The 17788-nt window shown below is 49.5% G+C and overlaps 1 protein-coding gene across 1 annotated transcript in view; it reads left to right on the top strand.

Annotated features, from left to right (window-relative positions):
• The first annotated feature begins 219 nt into the window (after positions 1 to 219).
• ARID1A (AT rich interactive domain 1A (SWI-like)) overlaps positions 220 to 17788 on the top strand; it is a 35790-nt gene continuing 18221 nt past the window's right edge. Inside the window, 4 exon segments of the mRNA XM_010078536.1 lie at positions 220 to 471; positions 1286 to 1747; positions 2738 to 2851; positions 17311 to 17551. Coding sequence (XP_010076838.1) covers positions 220 to 471; positions 1286 to 1747; positions 2738 to 2851; positions 17311 to 17551 — 1069 coding nt within the window.

The following is a 17788-nucleotide window of genomic DNA, read 5'->3' as shown; positions in this document are numbered from 1 at the left end:
CCTTCCCCCCTTCTTTCCTGTCCTCTGGCCACAGGAGATATGTCAACATAAAATAACGTCTCCTCCTTGGGTTTGTTCTTGGTGAAACATCCGTGTGCAGGAATCCTGCTGTAATTCTGAACGTAACCGTGGGAAGAGGGAGACGAGCTTCTGCTTCTCTGCGCCAACCTGTTGAAGTTTTCTTCTGGGTTTTTTTTGGAAGTTGTGAATGATTCCTGTATGCAGCTGGATGTACATCATGTGTCTCAACTTGCTTTGCAGCCAAGCCCGATGGATCAGATGGGGAAGATGCGTCCTCAGCCGTATGGAGCGAACAACCCGTACAGCCAGCAGCAGGGACCTCAGGCGGGGCCGCAGCAAGGACACGGCTATCCGGGCCAGCCCTACGGCCCGCAGGCTCCCCAGAGATACCCCATGGGGATGCAAAGCAGGACGCAGAGTGCAATGGGCAGCATCTCGTACGCACAGCAGGTAGAGCACCCCAGCAGCTGTGGTCTCTGTTCATGGCAGGGGCCGGCAGGAGAGCAGCAAAGTTGAGTGTGTTCTGAAGGGAGCACCTTCAGCCGGGTTGGAATCGGCTGCCTGGGTAAAGGGGCATTTCTCTAGGCTGCGGGTTCCACCACGCTTGCTCCAGGTGTGATCGATGTACCTGTGGATTCCTCGCTTCCAAGAGAGGCAGCGGCAGAGCAGTGAATCCAACGGGGAAAATAAATAGCGAGGGGAGTGAGAGACTCTGTCCACTGTGTTCTGTTAAAGACACAGCTGGTCTTTACAGAAGAAATGACTTCTAGGTCAGTTTTGGCTCATTACGAGATTCAAATGGCTCCTGCTGGACTGTTTGCAGGATTCACAAGGCTGCCTTTTTTTTTCTTTTTTTTGAAGCAAGCAGTCTTGCCTTTCAATGTTACTATCATTGAAGGGCGGTCAGATAGGGATCCTTTTCCCCTCTCAGGCTAAAAATCCTCAAAACCCTTTTTTTTTTTTTTTTTTTTTTTTAAGCAAGCGCTCTTGCCTTTCCATGTTACTATAATTGAAGGGCGCTCGATTAGGGATCCCTAAAAACTTAGTTATGGTGCCTGTTAAAATTCTGTTATTGCCAAGAGAGATGTCATACACAACTGACTTTTGCTGTTGTTTGGGAAGTGTCTGTGTAGCGGCATTTCCAGTCCATTCCCAGTTAGCTGCTCTGCTCAGGTCTCTGAAATTTTTCTTCTTGAATTCTTACTTTGTGTGTGCATGTAAAACACTTTGATAACTGGTGTGACTCTCCCCTCTTCTTCTGCAGATTCCTCCCTACGGCCAGCAGGGCCCCAGTGCGTATGGGCAGCAAAGCCAGGCTCCGTATTACAACCAGCAAAGCCCTCATCCCCAGCAGCAGCAGCCTCCGTATTCCCAGCAGCCTCCATCCCAGACCCCTCACTCTCAACCTGCTTATCAGCAGCAGCAACAACCTCAGTCTCAACCTCCCCAGCTTCAGCCATCGCAGCCTGCGTATTCTCAGCAGCAGCCCCAGCCGCCCCATCAGCAGTCCCCGACCCCGTATCCTCAGCAGCAGTCCGCAGCCCAGCAACATCAACAGGCTCAGGCTCCCTACTCGCAGCAGCAGTCCCAGTCACCCTACCAGCAGCAGCAACAAACTCAGCAGACGGCTTCCTCGGCTCTTTCTCAGCAGTCATCTTCATACGCTCAGTCCCAGCCGCAGCAGCAGCAGTCTGCATACTCCCAGCAACGCTTCCCCCCTCCTCAGGTAGGCTGCCTCCTGCTTTGTTTCCTTCTGTACGGGATTTTTTTTTTTAAAGAAACCTGAGCAAATCGTTATCTTTGTACATTAAAGTCGGTTGAACTCCCCATCAGCAAGCTGGCTGGAATGATGACAGTAATCGATGTGCTGCCTTCTCGTGTCGAGAGCGGTATCTCTTACGCAGGGATGTGATGATGGTAGCAGGCTAAGCCGCCCTAATACTCCGGTTTTGAAGTAAATGTTCCTGATCGGCAGTACTAGTCCAAAGGGTTTTGTAGTGGTATGGTTTCACACTGTGGTCTGCAAGGTTCTCCAGGTGCTCTGCAGAGCTACTTGGTTTAACGCGATGGCAGAGCACGGTTTGCAGAGTGGCACATCGATGATGATGATGGGAGAGTTTGCTGTTCAATATAGAACTTGGCTTTAGGGAGGAGAAATAAAGCAACAAGCGCATGGAATTGAAGATAAAATCAGGAAGCAAATTTATTTATTTTTATAAATCGTATTTATTTTTAGCAAAGCTTAGTAATATTTTAATACTGTGAAAAGCTAGCTGGGTCCTTTCAGCAAACGTTGCAGTGCATCGAAGGTAGCTTTTGAAAGGTTGGTGGTTTTAATTGACTTGCCTTGTTGGTGTAATGAAGTACGACCGTAGGTATCGTGAGATGTTAGAAGATGAAGCAGCGACGTGGGCAGTCTCCCAGGACAGTCTCTGTTCTTTTTCCCTTTGTAATAAGGGAAAGCCAGATAATTACTGTTTCGTCATGTTCTAGACTTCGACTCCCAACGCTCTCCGTAGCGGTCCGGCGGCGTTTGTCCTCTGGCAGAGCCGTAGGCGTGCTGCCTTGAACTCTTTGCTGTCTTATTTCCTGTTTTGGGCAAATGTCCCCAAGGGTACATAGTTCTTCCACAATGTGAGAATATACCAGAGTGATTCCAGCAGAGCCTTTATTTTATTCCCATTTGTGTTTTTTTTGGTGTTTCTTGATGTTTCAGGAGTTATCTCAAGACTCATTTGGGTCCCAGGCATCATCTGCTCCCTCAATGGCTTCCAGCAAAGGGCAAGAAGATATGAACTTGAACCTTCAGTCCAGACCGTCTAGCCTGCCGGTGAGTGGTGAGCTGGTGTGGACGGGAACGGGGCGAGGGCAAGCAGAAGCACAGCAGGAGAAATTGGCACTGGGAGTATTCCACATGGAAATGGGAAGGATGGAGGCTGCCTGTGCTTTTTATAAGTCATTAGCTTCTGGCTTCCCACTGGAGATTAAATGTAATTTACAAAAGTAATGGATTTGAGAGTAAAGTTTAACCCTCAATACTCTGGTCTGCCCGTTTTAGCTAAAAGGTGTTTTTTTTCAAGCTCTCTGTTTGCAGTGTCTGAAGTACCTGACCTCTGTTAGAGCAGACCCTGACCTTGGGGGCAAATGTCTCGTTTTTATTTTATTTTCCTGTTCCTCCAGCCCACCGTTGCACTGGTGCTGAGCAGACTGGCAGCGCGATTCTTTTTCTGTGTCGTTGGATCCTTATTCTGCTGATTTAAGCTGCTTTGGTCCAATCTGATGGAACAGTTGGTGAAAAAGAGAAGTTTATTAGTACCTGGAGTGAGGCAGATCAGTCACAGATAGTTCCTTCCTTGACAGATGGAGAATTATATTTTCTTTTGCATTCTAAATCTGCTTGCTGTCTGTGCAGGGAACAGTTGGGTATGAGATCCATGCCTGGAGTTCCAGCAGTTTTTGGACCAGAAAAGTTTAACTTTGGGTTAAAATCTCATCAAGAAAATGGAGAAGGGTTAAAAGTTGAGATTAGTTTGCACAAGTGCCTCTGACTCGGAGGGGAAGTTTTGAGCTGCTGAGTTCTGATTTTTCTGGTTACTTTCATTGCAAGCAGTAGGAAGTAAGTGAGCTTTTATTTTTTTATTTAGCCACTGGCTAAGTCAGTTTTCTGAGCTGCAGTTGGGTTGGTCAGAGGAGGGTGAGCTGTGTACACAGCAAAGTTATTTTTGCTCTCAGCAATGAGAACGGCTTTGTTGTGAGCCCCTTGAAATAATTCCCTTGGACTGTGGGTACAAATTGTCACCCAAAATACAAACTGATTCTAGTTCTGACCACCTAATGGGGGTAGTTGTGGGTTGTTTCTTTTTCTTTCTTTTCCTTTTTTTCCCCTTTTTTTATTTTTTTTTCTCCTTTTGGACCCTGATTACAAAGATTTAATTTGTTCTGAGGCCTGGGGGGGGAAAAAAAAAAACAAAAACCCTTTAAAATAGCATGTTTCTTTCCACTCTGCCTCTCCACAAGTTCTTCCATGTGACCCATCTTCTGGCAAAGAATGTAGGAAAAGTGAAGCCACTGAAGTAATTGAAGAAATTGCTCGAGCTGGGAACGGTGGGAAGTCCTGTTCAGCGGCATTGTTGATGGAGCCGCCGTGAATCCTACCAATCAGTGCCCTCTGACTCAGATTATAGGAATTAGTTCCTCTGCTTTAGCAAAGTGGCTCCTTCTCGGCACCGAGTGGGAGTTGATTTTATACCTTGTGGTTAAATGTATTTGGCCCTTTTCAAGTTTTTGCCTTTGCCCAAGCAGTTTAAGGAAAGATACCCACCTCTGCGGGGAGAGGGAAGGAGCCTGGAAACGGGGGGATTGGATCCCGTTGAGGCGGTTGAAATGTCCAGCGATGTCTGATCCGGTACTTTAGAGCTTTGCTGGGTTTCCAGGGTGCAAAGAATGGGTCCAGCTTTTAGAAGTGGCTAGCTAGAAAGGTTCTGTTGTAAACAGACTTTACAGTCATCTTGTTTTCCTGACTTTCCCACCAGATAATTTGCATTTACGAAATCAAGTAGGCTTTAGCTTACCCAACCCTGGTGTATTTTGGGGCCTTTTCTTCCTTGGTAGGCAAAAATTAAAAAAAAAAAAAATAAGGAGACTCCCTGCAGAAACTTACCCTTATTCTTGTAGATGGTTCGTGATTCCTTGTTGTCTTGTTAGGATCTTGTAGGACGAGAGCAGCACCCGTCTGTAAATAAAGCATCAGACAGCGACGCTGTGGAGCGGTTTAAAGGGAGGACGTTGTAGGGAAGCCAATGTTTCAGGGATCAATCTCTTGCACAAAGTTTGGCCTGGGGATGCTCAGAAACAAAAGAGCTACGGGGAAGGGTGCTATCAATTTCTTTTTATCTTCCTTCTAATGCTCAGTCTGTCTGGTTTAGAAAGTTTTATCCTACTCGGGAGGATTCCTGGATCCCTGTTTTGCCATGATGTCTGACTTAGAGAAGCAGGGTTAGTTTGTGGGCTCTTAATTTTTTTGGTGGAGTTTGGAGCCTTGTTCCAAGCCTCAGTGGGTGCTGTGGAAGAGCTCACCGGCCAGCTTGGGACCGGGGAAAATCATGCCGTGCATCCTCTCTAGTTAAACATGGATCAGCTCCAGCAGGAAAAGGTTTTTAGGTTCTTGTGGGGTGTTGAATTGATGTACCCCGTGCCTTGACGAGGCTTTGGCCGTTGTACATCATTTTTTTTTGTGGGGTGGGGGGGGGGGGGGGGGGGAGTATTTCTTGCTCTGATCCTGTGACCGTTTCAGGAGGTAGGTGCTGGTCTCCCAGGGGGTGACGATGTGATGGTGTCAACTCCTGGGAGCTCTGGCTGGCTTTGTGAGGACCTGCCTGAGAGATGGCCCGTTGGCCCTTCTGGGTCTTCAAGATATCTTCCCGATAATGATTTTTGTGTCACTAACTCAACTTTTTTCCTGGTGATGTTCCTGTATTCAGACTTTTAATAGGAGAGTCAAATCAGTGAGTTACCTGATGCTTTCTCTGCTTGTCTGTAACTAGGAAAATGTCTGGTCTTCAGTGTTCCCTGGTTTGTTGTTCCCTTTCAGAAGATCGTATTTGCTGTATTTTGGGGGAGAATGCTGCTGCTAACTTGAACTCACTGATGCCTTTTAAAGAGTAACGCGTCCCTGCGAGTGTCTGAGATGGGTGAGGAGCAGAGCATCGAGACACTGGTTGCCACGCCACGCTGTTGATATCTTCCCAAGCGCAGAGGTTGATAGCTGTGGTGGGAGGGCTTCCAGGCTGGTCCCAAAAGCCGTTTATAAAGCAAAACTGATTTGATACTGGTAGATACTGGCTCGTATTGGCTTTTCACTGGACCTTCTCTCCATTCCTATCCAAAACTTTGGTGAGAGGTATTGTTTTCAGCAGTGCTTTGACACGAAAGGTTCTGCGTGGGGTTGGACTTGGGCCGAACCAGGAGGACAAACGCTGGCAAGGCTTTGGCAGTCCTGAAATAGCAAGGTTGCAATTGAGTTTTTGTTGCAGTGAATATGTGATGAAGCAAACTGGGGCAGCTTGGACAGAAATCTCAGCATCCCACCCCAGAATGTCCTTGGTTTGTTTTGGTCAGTGTACTGTACAGCCCGAGGGAGAAACCCCGGCCCTTTCCTGGGTAGGTTGTTTTCATCTTGATGCGGAGTGGGAATGGTTTTCATCTCACGTTCTGCTCTGTTGGAAAAATGTTTCACTTTGGTTCATCTCAGACTTGAGATCTGAAAAATGCCTTGTCAAGGGCAGAAAGGAATATAACCAACTGAAAACCAGGTCCTGATCCGTGTTAGACCTTTGAGCTGGGTTCTGGTCGTGGGTCTTTGCACGATGGATTTAGCAAAATGAGGTTTTGTGGGGAAGGGAGAGGAACGAGGCTGCAGAGTTTTGTCTTGTCCAGGAGGAACCCTTTTGTGACTCTCCCCAGCAGTTGTGGGGTGTTTTTGGTTTGATGACCTCTTCCTTTAAGTCAAGTAGTTCCTGAATTGGGACACTGGAGGTTGTCACAGAAGCACCGTTTGGATTTTCCATTCTCACCAAGTGGTCATTTCACTTGTTCTCCAGGTACTTGAAGTGGAATAAAGTTGAGCTCTGTCAGCTGCGTCCCCTGACCTGGAAATAATCCATGCAACAGGCTGAAATGCAGCAAAAAACTGCCTCAAAGCTGCTGTGGATGGGGAGGGAGGTGCAGCCCAGGAAATGAACCTTTTCTTAAAAATTCTTTGAGCTCAAAATTAATCATTTTGACACCCTTCCATAGTTGAATCTGATGGTCACTTCAAGCTCCTTTTTTATTCTTTTTTTCTTTTTCCGTATGGGACTTCGTGCTTCTGTCTGGTTTGTATTTTTGAGCTGGTCTTATTGCTTGCCTTAAGAGAGGGATTAGTGATGTCTGCATGTCAGAGCGGGGCAGTTGCATGCTCTGGTGCCTGGGCATCACCCTGGCTGTGCAGAGAAACACCCCAGTGCCCGAGGCTTGCCCCGAGGGACGTGAACCCTGGTGCTATTAGAGAGAGTGGTGCATTCCAGTTTATGCTGATGCGAAGGTTTCTATCCCAGGTTATGGTAATACAAGGAGTTGAAAATGTTTCTTTTTTTTTTCTGTGTTTTCTTGAGAAGGCTGTGCCTTTTTGATTTTTTTTTTTTTTTTCTCCTGAGGAGTGAAGGAAATCAGACCTTCTGAGAGAGTAGGCCCCCCTTACCTCCCAGCCACTCCAGTGACATGTTTCACGCCTGTGACCTGCTGCTCAGGGCTGCTCAGCTACTTGTCCATGTGGCAATTTTCTCTCCTCCCACCCCTTCCTCCGGGTTTGGATGGAGCTAATCCCACCCGGTGCTCTTGGGAGGAAACTCCCCACCCCATGCTGCATCACCCGGACCCGCTCGGGGCTGCACGGAGCCCTCCGCCTCCGCCACCCCCCAGCGTCCCTTTGGAGAGGATGCTGCGCGCCCGCCGGTGCCGCTCCGTGGGAGCCTGCGCTGGCAGCAGCGGGTTGCGCTATGCTCGATGCCGGGCTCGTTTCCTGTTTCTATTCTGGTCGTGAGCCGCTCAGCTCTGCTTCCTGCCTGCACGCCTCGCACAGATTCCCCTAACCCCCAGCCTTTCGTTTTCTTCAGGGCGATTTCTGTTACAGACCCGACCGAAAGAGGAGCCGGCGACCTCCGCGTGGAGGTGGGCAGCAGGGATGCTGGCAGCTGGCTGGGGACAGGACGGGCTCTTTGCTCTTTTAGGGCTGGCCAGAGCGACTAGGCGGGTCAGTGTTTAATCAGGAAATTGCTGTAGGATGACCAGTTCTGCTCTTGGATCCCGAACAATAGTCTGTGCTCTGTCACACGCATCCCCTGCGCTGCTGCAGCCTGGAAATACCGAGCTGCTCCTTGCGCCGTAGCTGTGCACATCTCGCCAAGTGACCCTCCCCTTTTAAAGAGAAGCTCGGTGTAGGGCAGGGAAATCAGTTTTTCACTTCCTTTTCGCTGCTGACTTGGTCTGATTGGAGACCTTCTTAAAAATATGCGGAAGCCTCTTGTCGGTCTGATGTCGGATGTACCGGCCTCATCCTCTTCCCTTTCCATCCAAACTGAACCCTGCCAGAGGTCCCCCGCCGCGCAGGGGAGGGACAGTCCGGCTTGGTGTGACCGTCCTCTGCGGCGCGGAGCGGCTGCGGGGATAAATGAAGGTGTTTGGCGTTGGCTGGCAGCGCTGCACGCCTTCTAAACGCTGCCACACCTGAGCTTTCAGTTTACAGGAATCGTTTCCCTGTTAATAGCCTTTTGGCATGCTGGATCGACTTGTCTCGGAGACGTGCACGATCATAAATGCCATGGAGAAAACTCTCCACCCGGCGCTCGGATGTGGGGCATGGCAGGGGCCCAAGGCTCGGTCGGCTGGGCTCCCTCCCTGCAGCGGCCGCGCGGCTCCGATGGGCTCCTGCCCACACCCTTGTGGGCACAGGGTCCGTGCTGTGATTTCAAACAGGTCCTGCTAACTGGAGGAGGAGTTGTGTAATTGGTTTTTATTATAATTTTGAATCAGGTCTTACCTAGGAAAACAGAAACCTTTATTTAAGGAAAAAAAAAACAAACCCCAATACGTTGAATTTCCTGAAATGACAAGAAGTGACGTCTCTCGGAATTGACTGTTCTGGCACCCTGACCCCCAGGGTAGCCCTGGGCGTATGTCAGCGTCTGGCCTGGGCCAGGTTTCCATGGTTATTTTACCTCTTCCCATGCACGCTTGCTGCTCCGAGCCAGGGCGAGAAGAGAATTTCCTTGGGTCTTTCAAACACGTCTTCATTTTCGCTGCCCATCCAGCTCACGGGCGCGGTGTTGCAGACAGGTTCCTGCCTGGAAGTGGTTTCCTGGAGATGCCCCAGCTGGCAGTGTCGGGGGCTCAGCTGTAGCCCCTCGTGTCGCTCCGTTGATGCCTCCCCACGGGTGTGACGGACTTTGGGAAGGAGCTGCCAGCTTTCAGCTGTCCCTTCAGCAGCTTTTGCCAGCCAGAGGACCACCAGGTTCATCAGGCTTGCAAATACCCTCTGCCTTAGAAATCTTGTTCTCTCCTAAAATCTTCCCTCCTTTCCTTTCTTTAGAAATTGTTCCTGTCCTTCTTAATTGTTTCAAAGAGGCTGATAACGACACTAAAAGCTGAGTTGGCTTAAAATCCAAAGCGTTGGCCTGAACAGGGGCCTTTTATATTTTTTGAATGATTTCAAACTCCCGCCCGTGCCGCGTTTCTGTGCCCACCCTGACGCCTGTGGTTGGCACGGCGGCGTAATCACGTGCTGAGATGACTAAATGCTTTGGAGTGTAAACCGAACACACTGGGGACTGGAAAGCACCTTCCAGAGGACGTGGAATTGGAATATCCTTGTGGCTGGCAGTGGGCAGGTGCCTTCCTGCCTCTTAGGTGATTTAGTGGCTTTTGTGACCTGGGGTTTGTCTTCAGACTGAAGCAGAATACGTAAAAACCTCTAGAAGGAAACCAAAACCTCATCTATTCACAGAGTTGTGGTCTGTCACTTGAGGACCCCTACTAGTTCCTCGCTTGCACTTCCCTTCCCGACGCCTGATGTCAGACCGGCCTTTCCGACGGATGGGATTGAACTCGGAGGTCTCCTCCTGCATCCCCAACACCCTCCCAAACAATGGGTGTTGCTGAGAGCATCCTCAGAAGCTGCTGCGATGTTGCCGCTCGTTGTGCCTGGGATCCTCTGTGCTGCTTTCCTGCAGCTTGCTCTAGGGTCGGTGCTGCTGGTGAAGCCGGAGGTTTTATCCTTTCGCGTGGCGATGGTGCTGCTGGATGGCCGGCCGACATCTGCCTTAGTTCAGGTGACACTAAACCAAAACTTCAGCATTTCCCACTGCTGCTTGGAGTAATTTATGTCGTAGCAATGTTTAAATAAACCTGGCAGTACTTTTTAGAACCTGAGCAGCTTTCAAAGGGTTAAAACGGAAACTCTTCTGGAGAGTTTTGCTGCTGCATTTCCCAGGGTCCTGCAGAAGAGCTCAGTACCCGAGTGGGATCGCCAGCTGTCCGCACGGTGGGTTTCCCTCCAGCGGCATTTGTTCTGGGGAGGAATCCCGTTGCTCCTTCTCCACTTGGTGCTGCAGCTCCAGCGTTGGAATCTCTCCTCTCCGAAGCCTGAGAAGATGAAATTTGTTAGTGTGCTGGGTGTTTGGAGGGGGGGAGGAAGAGGGGTGGCACAGGGTAGGAGCAGTAGATATGATTAAAGCTCCTGCCGAGCAGATCCGTGGGAGTGGAGTATCGACCTCTGAAAAATCAATGGCTGCAGCGGGAGCAGCGCCGGCTGCTCTGCACGCTCTCCGCTGCGGGAATGGGGTGAGGCCAGCAGCAGTTCCCTCCAGCGTCCTCCCTTTTTGATTTTGTACCTGCTTCTGCCAAATGACCAGACTTACCTACATTTACTGAGGTGGATTAGAACAGCTTATTTTTGCAATCAGAGTGAAATTTCTCGTGTGCCACCCAGCCCCTCCTCCCGACAGCCTCTTTTCCAAATGCTCTTTTTCCTGCAGTGCAGCTAGAGCCGGCAGCTTCTCCCAGTTTGTCTAAAGCCAGCCTGGAAGAATGAGCTTTTCAGCTTCTTTTTTGAGCAAGGAAACCGCACGACTCTCTCTCGCATGTTCTAGTCCCCATCTTAGGTTTGTAATTGTCAGCGCTGGTGCCTGCGAGGAGCTTAAAATCCTCCTGAAGGAAGGGAATATGGACTCTGTCTGGCAGAGGCTGAAGCCTTGGTTATGTTACCTTCCTGATTTAGCGGGCAGGGGTTTTTCCCTTGAAGTAGTAAAATTCTAGCACTTGTTTCCTTTACCTAAGATGAGTAAGAGGCGTGTAATAGGTCCTGAATGTTTTGTAACCGGGATCTTGGGTTTTCCTCCAGCAGAGCTTGCTGCAGAACCCGGGAGCGGTCTGGTTCGTCGTTGCTCACCCGTGGTCCTCGCTCAGATCAGAGGCTGAGCTTCCAGGGATGTATCTGAGGGGCCAGACCCCGTTATTTCATTGTGTAATTAAATCCCTTTGTTCCTTCCAATGGCTGATCTTGGCCCATTTTGAAGGGGGGTATAAGAGAAGAGGCGAGGCCATGAGTCTAAAAAGCTTGTATAAAGCACAGGAGTGACCTGTGCAGCTTGTGCTGGTGTGGCAGCGATCTTCCTTCGGGGCATTCCCTATTTCTTACGCCAGGACAAAGACATCTTTCCCCGTTAAACTAGAAGCAAACTTTTCAGCGTCGCGGAGAGTTGTGTGGCAGTGGAGGAAAGCTGTGTTTGGTGGACAGGACAGCAGCTCGTGTTGCTAGGCTTTGGTTGTGTTGGGTTAGTCTTTAGTCATGTTGGGAAGCTTGGGAACGCGGCTGAGCACGCTTCCCGCACGTGCATGAACACAAAATCGATAACAGGTAAACTGGCAGCTTAAAAATACGTATTTTTGGTTCCTACCGCCCTCCTGCCAAAGTGTGGCAGGGTACAGAGCACACGGGGACACAGTGTTAACAGGATCTTTCGTTTCCCTTGAAATTCCAGACATGTTGTAGGTGTAGGGAGAGATTTTATCAGAGAGACATCCTGCACACATCCTTCCTCCTGCTCCCCTTTGTCTCCTGCCCAGCCCATGGGCACACCAAGAGTGATGGTCATCTGGAAGGTGCTTCTGGTGCCATAAAGATGGACTCGTTATCTTCTGCACAGAGTGAGGTCTTTCCTGGGAAAACTTGGATATTTTTGGGATAGGACAGGGCTTGGCGATCTGCTCTGGCTTTACAATAGTTCACTTTCTTCTCCTGGCGATGGCAGGACCGTACCTTCCTGCCCAGGGTGTTCAGCCAGCCCCCAGCTGCCTCCCAAACGCCGAGAGCCAGCGCTGGGGGGTTCGTGTTTGCGGAGGTACGTGCTGATGGGTTTGGTCAGGATTTGAAAGCGTGGCAGTTGAAATGGAGCTGGTGGCGGTGCAGGGCTTGCAGGAGTGTGGGCTCTTTCCAGTGTGCTCCGGTAAGCTGGACCAGCTCGGAGAGTGAAGAACTCTGTTCTCTTGATTTCTTAGCAAGAAAAAAAGCAAGAAAGAAAAAAACCAAACTAACCTTGGAGGCAGTACATCGTAACTCTGTAACTCTCTTTAGATAAAAAGTATCACCTGGGTTTCTACTGTATCTGGAGCTGTGTTCCCCAGCTCCAGCGGCTGGTTTTTCCTGGGTGAGCGATCTGGAGGAGCCGGTGGCAGGCTGCAGAGCCCTCTCCAGACCCTCCCGTCACCTCCGTGGAAATCTGGAGCCAGCTTGGTGTCCCCTCGGATGGGACGTGCATCTGGGAGCCTGGTGGAAACGGAGCACGGGGAGGTCTCAGGCCACTTTACAAGCTGGGGTGCTTTGCCAAGCTGAAGATCCACGATTCGGTTGTCTGTGCCGTAGGAGGAGGAACGAGTCTATTCATTTCCTCGAAACAGCCGGGAGATCCTCGCTTGCCAGTCAGCTGTGTCGTTTGTGTGATAGAGAGGATTGAGGTATTTTGGGTGTGGAAATAAAGGGGAAGGAAAGGACAAGCTGGTGATTTGTTGATAGCTCTTGAATGAGTGGAAAAGAAACTGCTGAGAAAATGAAATTGTAATAGAAATGCGGTGTTTCAATTAGAAGCAATGAAGAGGCTTTTTCCCTTTCAGAAAGGATCGGGGAATAAATTTATCCATTGTTCTCTGGTCTTGGTCGTAAGCATCTTTGTGGAAACAACTGGCCTGACAGAATTTATAAGCTCCACCACATGCTCGTCTCCAGATCATAATTTCCTTGAGTGCTGTCCAGCGATCTGATAGTGCCTGCGATCACCACGCTCCGCCTGCGCGCCTCCCCTCTTCCCTCTGCTTCTCGTACGTGCTTAGGGACGGGATGGGCAGGGGAACGGCGAAGGAAGGCTGCGCTCCCCGGTGAGGAGATCAGTTTGCTTTCTGGTCAGTCTTCCTGCTCTTCCAGATCAGAGGGATGGGCCGGAGCAGAGCCTTGAATCTTTTCTCCTCTGGGATTTTGTTCCCTTGATCTTAACTATTTCTCGTTGTTTCATCTTGATGTTTGTTTAACAAACGAGCTCCTATCAGATGGTGAAGTGCTGGTTCCTCTTTTCATGTGAAAAAAAACCCTCTTGCTGTTTCCAGCCAGGCTCCCTTGTGTTGGTCATGCCAGGACTTGCAACCCTTCCCCTGAGCTAGCTGAACTCCCCTGCCCCCTCCTTTGGGTACCAGATTGTGTGATTTCAGGCATGGTTTTGTTGTGGTGTGAAAAGAAGGTGTTAGCTGCTGAGTCCTCGTTTGTCAGCAGCGCTGACGAACCCGTGCTGGCATCAGCCCTGCTTGGGCAACCGATCGCAGCTGGAACGGTTATCGTTTCAGGGTCCCCGTGGGCTTCCGCTATCAGGTCACATCCCAAAATAACACTGGGCAGTATTTCAAGTGAAGAAACTCAGGCTTTGGGGCTGCAGCCAGCCTGGAGTGTGAGATTCTGTGGGAAATAGTTGGAATGCCTCCAGCGTTTTTGATCTGCATGGCAGATGAGCAATAAAATGCATAAAAAACACATTGGAAACACGTGAGGAAATTCTCCAGACCCTGACGTTTCCTTCAAGTTGGCAGAGTTACTGCTGTCGAGCCTCACCTCCTGTCTCGGCTCGACTGGCTGCGCTGGCGGGAGGAGAGGAGAGGAGAGGAGAGCCCTTCTCCTGGCGCTGCTCTGCCGTTCCAGGGCTGCTCCTGATGCTCCGTGGGAGGCAAATCAAACCTCCCTGGCCCTCTCCTTGGGCTTTGTCCAGAACCCACTCACAGCAGCACGTCTCCATTATTTCAATGACTTTTTTTTTTTTTTTTAAAGGCTTCTCTGCTGTGCCCATCCTGTCTGTAGAGAGATTGAGAGATTTCTTTTTCCCCTAGTTTGTGGTGCACTCGAGGTGATGGGATGTTAGAGCTGGAGGGTGTCCTTTAGGTTTAAAAAACCCAACACTCTGTGCCTTGATGGTTGACATCCAGAGAAAATAACTTGAGAGGTGGAGAACAGCTCCTTACTGATCAGCTGCTTGCACTCAGGCACTCCAGTCCCCCATCCCTCCTTCCCCTTGCAGGAGTTGTGCTGCTTCTGAATCACACACTCCGAAAACGCCGCTGTGCTGGCGGAGCAGCTTTTTTGCTGGGAAATGACTTTATGGTTGGAATTCATAAAACTTAGAGATCTTTAGAGGTGAACGTCACTTTACGAGTGGCTTGATTTTTATGGTCCTGTTTCAATTCGTGTCCCAACATCCAAGAAAGGCTGACGTGTGACTGACTTTAACGCATCCAGGCTGGTGATCTGAGCGGCTGATCCGCAGCCCTGTAGCTAGAAGGCTGCTTTTCCCCTACGTGAGGTCCGCGGTGGTATGCCAGCAATGCAGAGGGGCCCTCGCTCACATGTCTAAAGCAACCCTGCGTTAACCTGCTTAATTAAAACTGAATGTTTTTCAGTGACTCGCAGTACTTAGCTTAAGCTTTGATGCCTAGGCAAGGTGGAAGACTTGAGCTTTAAAGATTGTTATCTGGTTACTTAGGAGTTAATTTTCAGAGAGTTTTTAACATTGCTTCATTTTCTGTCTTGCAGATATTTTCATGCCTGGCATTGCCAAGTCGTATCCTCTTAGTGTGCCCAGTTCAGGGCTCGTACCATGGAGCAGTGACCCCAGAGCCTGGAGGCAACCCTTCTCCTTGCCCTTTGGGGAAGTGTGTCCCTTATTCCTGATCACAGAGGGAAACTTGCACGTTCCACCCTGAGTGCTTGCTCTGTATCTGTCCTTTCATGCCACTATTTTGGCTCAGGTGTACATTTATAATGTGTTTTCTCCCTTGAGCCTAAAAATCTCTCCTCTAAGTAGCTCTGGGCTCTGCTGCTCTGGCTGAAGGTTGAACTGCTCTGAGATGCCGTGTCCCTGTAAGCTCATGCGGATTTTAAAGCTGGAAAAGGTTTTGGCCCCATTTCAGTGATGGTGAAAGGTGTTTGGATGCATTTAGGTGATTCAGACTGAAATTCCTTAATGTATTTAAGGGAAATAGGAGTGTTTTCATCAAGTTTTAGGTTGTACTGAACTGGCTTGTGGATGTTCTGATTGCCTTGGAGGAGGATCTGGACCCGCATCTCGCACCACTGCCTGGGGTTAGATGCCGTGAGTCTCAGGGAGAGGAGTGTGGTGCTCTTGATTGATGGTGTTGGTTGATGCTTTTTTATGCAAAATGTTGGAAATTCTCTCTCTTTAGTCCCACTTCAGATGGTTTCCACAGTAGGAATGTGGAATTTGTCAAAGTTTTCCGGGAAAAAGAAACCAGGGAGCTGCATAAAGGAGCCATGCTTTGATGTTACAACAGGAAGGTAGTGAAAATTGCAAGAGCTCTTAAAACACTATTTTTAGGCTTTTTCTGCAGTTTTTTAGCTTTCATTGAAATAAAACAAAGCTCTCTTTTTTTTTTCCTCGGGAAGATAATACTTCAGCAGCAAGCAAACATACCTCTGAGGCTGTCGTGCAGGAAATGATCTCTCAGACCGGAGCAGGATTTTTTTTTAATGGAAGGGGAGGAAGGACGTGCTATGCACTAGGTCATCCCACCAAGCAGCTGGTGTTTTCAGCTCAAATGTACCGTTTGCCAGCATTTGTTAGGAGCGTTTTGATCAAATCCACTGTTAAAATAGACAAGATTGCCAGCAGGCAACTGGATGTGGTGCAGGTGCTGCTCACCTCTCCCCTTTGTCCTTGTGAATGTCACTGTCTGTCCAACAAGGGTGATGAGCTGGTTGGGTACCTCCCAGGTCGTTTTTTATTCTTCCGTAACTCCAGTTTTCCACTTCCTAGGATGTGGTGACGTGCTGTTCTCCAGCGTGGATGCTGGGGACGTGCTGCCAAAGCTTTTTCGCACATCACCTGGCAGACGGGTGTCGGGGAGCGATGGGGCTCTTGTTTGCTTCTGAAGGCTGAGAAGTTGGTGGTGTCTTGTGTCTGAGGTCTTTCCGCGCTTCACAGAGCTGGGAAAATGTTATTCGAACTGCTGCTAAACAAGGCATCACCCAGTCGGTGTAAATGAGAGCAGGGTGTCCAAGTTCTTTATCGGTCGGCTCGGCTTTTCTGGTGATGTTTTAAATGAGATTGTCTCTGTTCATGCTGGGCAGGTTCTGTGCAGAGGGAGTTGATCTGAAATGCCTTCAGGGCTCAGTCCAGGGCGCTCCTGATCCAGGGTTGATGGCTCTGAAAGACTTTGAGGGGATAGGTGAGGTCCTGGTGGGCTTTGGTCTGACACTTCTTCACCTGCCGTGATCCTTTGAATCTCTGGCAGAGATTTTATCTGATCACTGGGATGGTTACAGCTTCCCAGCTTTCTGTTCAAACGTGCCACCACTCACTCAGCCTCGGACCGTTCCTGATTTACTCCAGGCCAAGCCTGAGTAGCTGCTGCTGCCCCTTATTACCAAACAGCGGAACAACCCTGCGTGTTGGATCTGCACATCATCTTCCTGGAAGTATGCCCATGCTTCAGCCGTGCCAGCTGATTTTTGGTGCTGTCGCTTTGCAGTCCCTACCGTGGCAATTGGAGGTTCCAGCTTTCGCAGGCTTGTCCTGCTGTTCTTCTGCAGGGTGGATCCGTGCAGGGGAAGGGTATTTCCCAGCCTTGCCTTCAAGAGAAGCTGAACTTGACAGGCTGAGACTGTAACTGCTCATTTTTGCTATCTTTGAAGAAAGGGAAGTGGTTTTCTTTTAAATCTCTGTTTAGTTTGTTTTTTATCCATCTCAAGTGAGTAGTTTCCCAGCTCATCTGAGGTTTATGAATTAATTATGGGGAGGCAGGAGTTTTCTGTCTCAGAGGCTGAGCCACGTTTCTCTCCCAAGCCGTGATCACATGGACTGCCTCCTCTATTTTAAGTGTATGGTTGATGCATTCTCTAATTTCTCGCTTCTAAACTGAATTAAAAGAAGCAAGTAGGAGAATTAGCCAGTTGTTTGGACCATCAGCAAGCACTCAGCAGACCAGCAGCAGAACTCTTGGGTTCTGGGACAGGCAGCAGGATAAGACACGTTTGGCAGTTGCCTCGGTCTGTAGCAGCCTTCAGTACTGAGAGTAACACAGAGTTCATTGATTCCTTTTTGTAGGATGCCTGAGGGAGAAATGCACTCTTTTTTTAGTGGTATGTGAGCGAAGAGTCCCGTGTCTTTTTATTTTTGGCTGATGGTTTGGTTTCTCTGTGTATTGCAGGACCTGTCTGGTTCAATAGATGATCTGCCCATGGGCACAGAAGGAGCCCTGAGTCCTGGAGTGAGCACATCAGGGATTTCCAGCAGTCAAGGAGAGCAGAGTAACCCAGCTCAGTCTCCTTTCTCTCCACATACCTCTCCTCACCTGCCAGGCATCAGAGGACCCTCCCCATCCCCAGTGGGATCTCCAGCTAGCGTTGCTCAGTCCCGCTCTGGTCCGCTTTCACCTGCTGCAGTACCAGGTAACGCTGCTCGACACGCGTTGATCTTTTGTTGGGGCTGCCTCCTGCAGCTGGAGAGTGAATGAGAATGGGGAGGAACTGGCCAGTGTCAGTACCGTGTGGTTATTGAGGTCCTGTGATCTCATCTGTTTGCTTTCCAATGTCTGTAGCTTTTAAAGGATGCAGTAAGATGGGTGGGATGGCTGGTAAACCAGCAGCGTGGGCTAATGGGACTGATCTTGCTTTTGTTTTCCTTCG

Source organism: Pterocles gutturalis, unplaced genomic scaffold, assembly GCF_000699245.1.
Source record: "Pterocles gutturalis isolate BGI_N339 unplaced genomic scaffold, ASM69924v1 scaffold5623, whole genome shotgun sequence".
Taxonomy (NCBI): domain Eukaryota; kingdom Metazoa; phylum Chordata; class Aves; order Pterocliformes; family Pteroclidae; genus Pterocles; species Pterocles gutturalis.
This window is presented reverse-complemented; position numbering and strand designations above follow the sequence as displayed.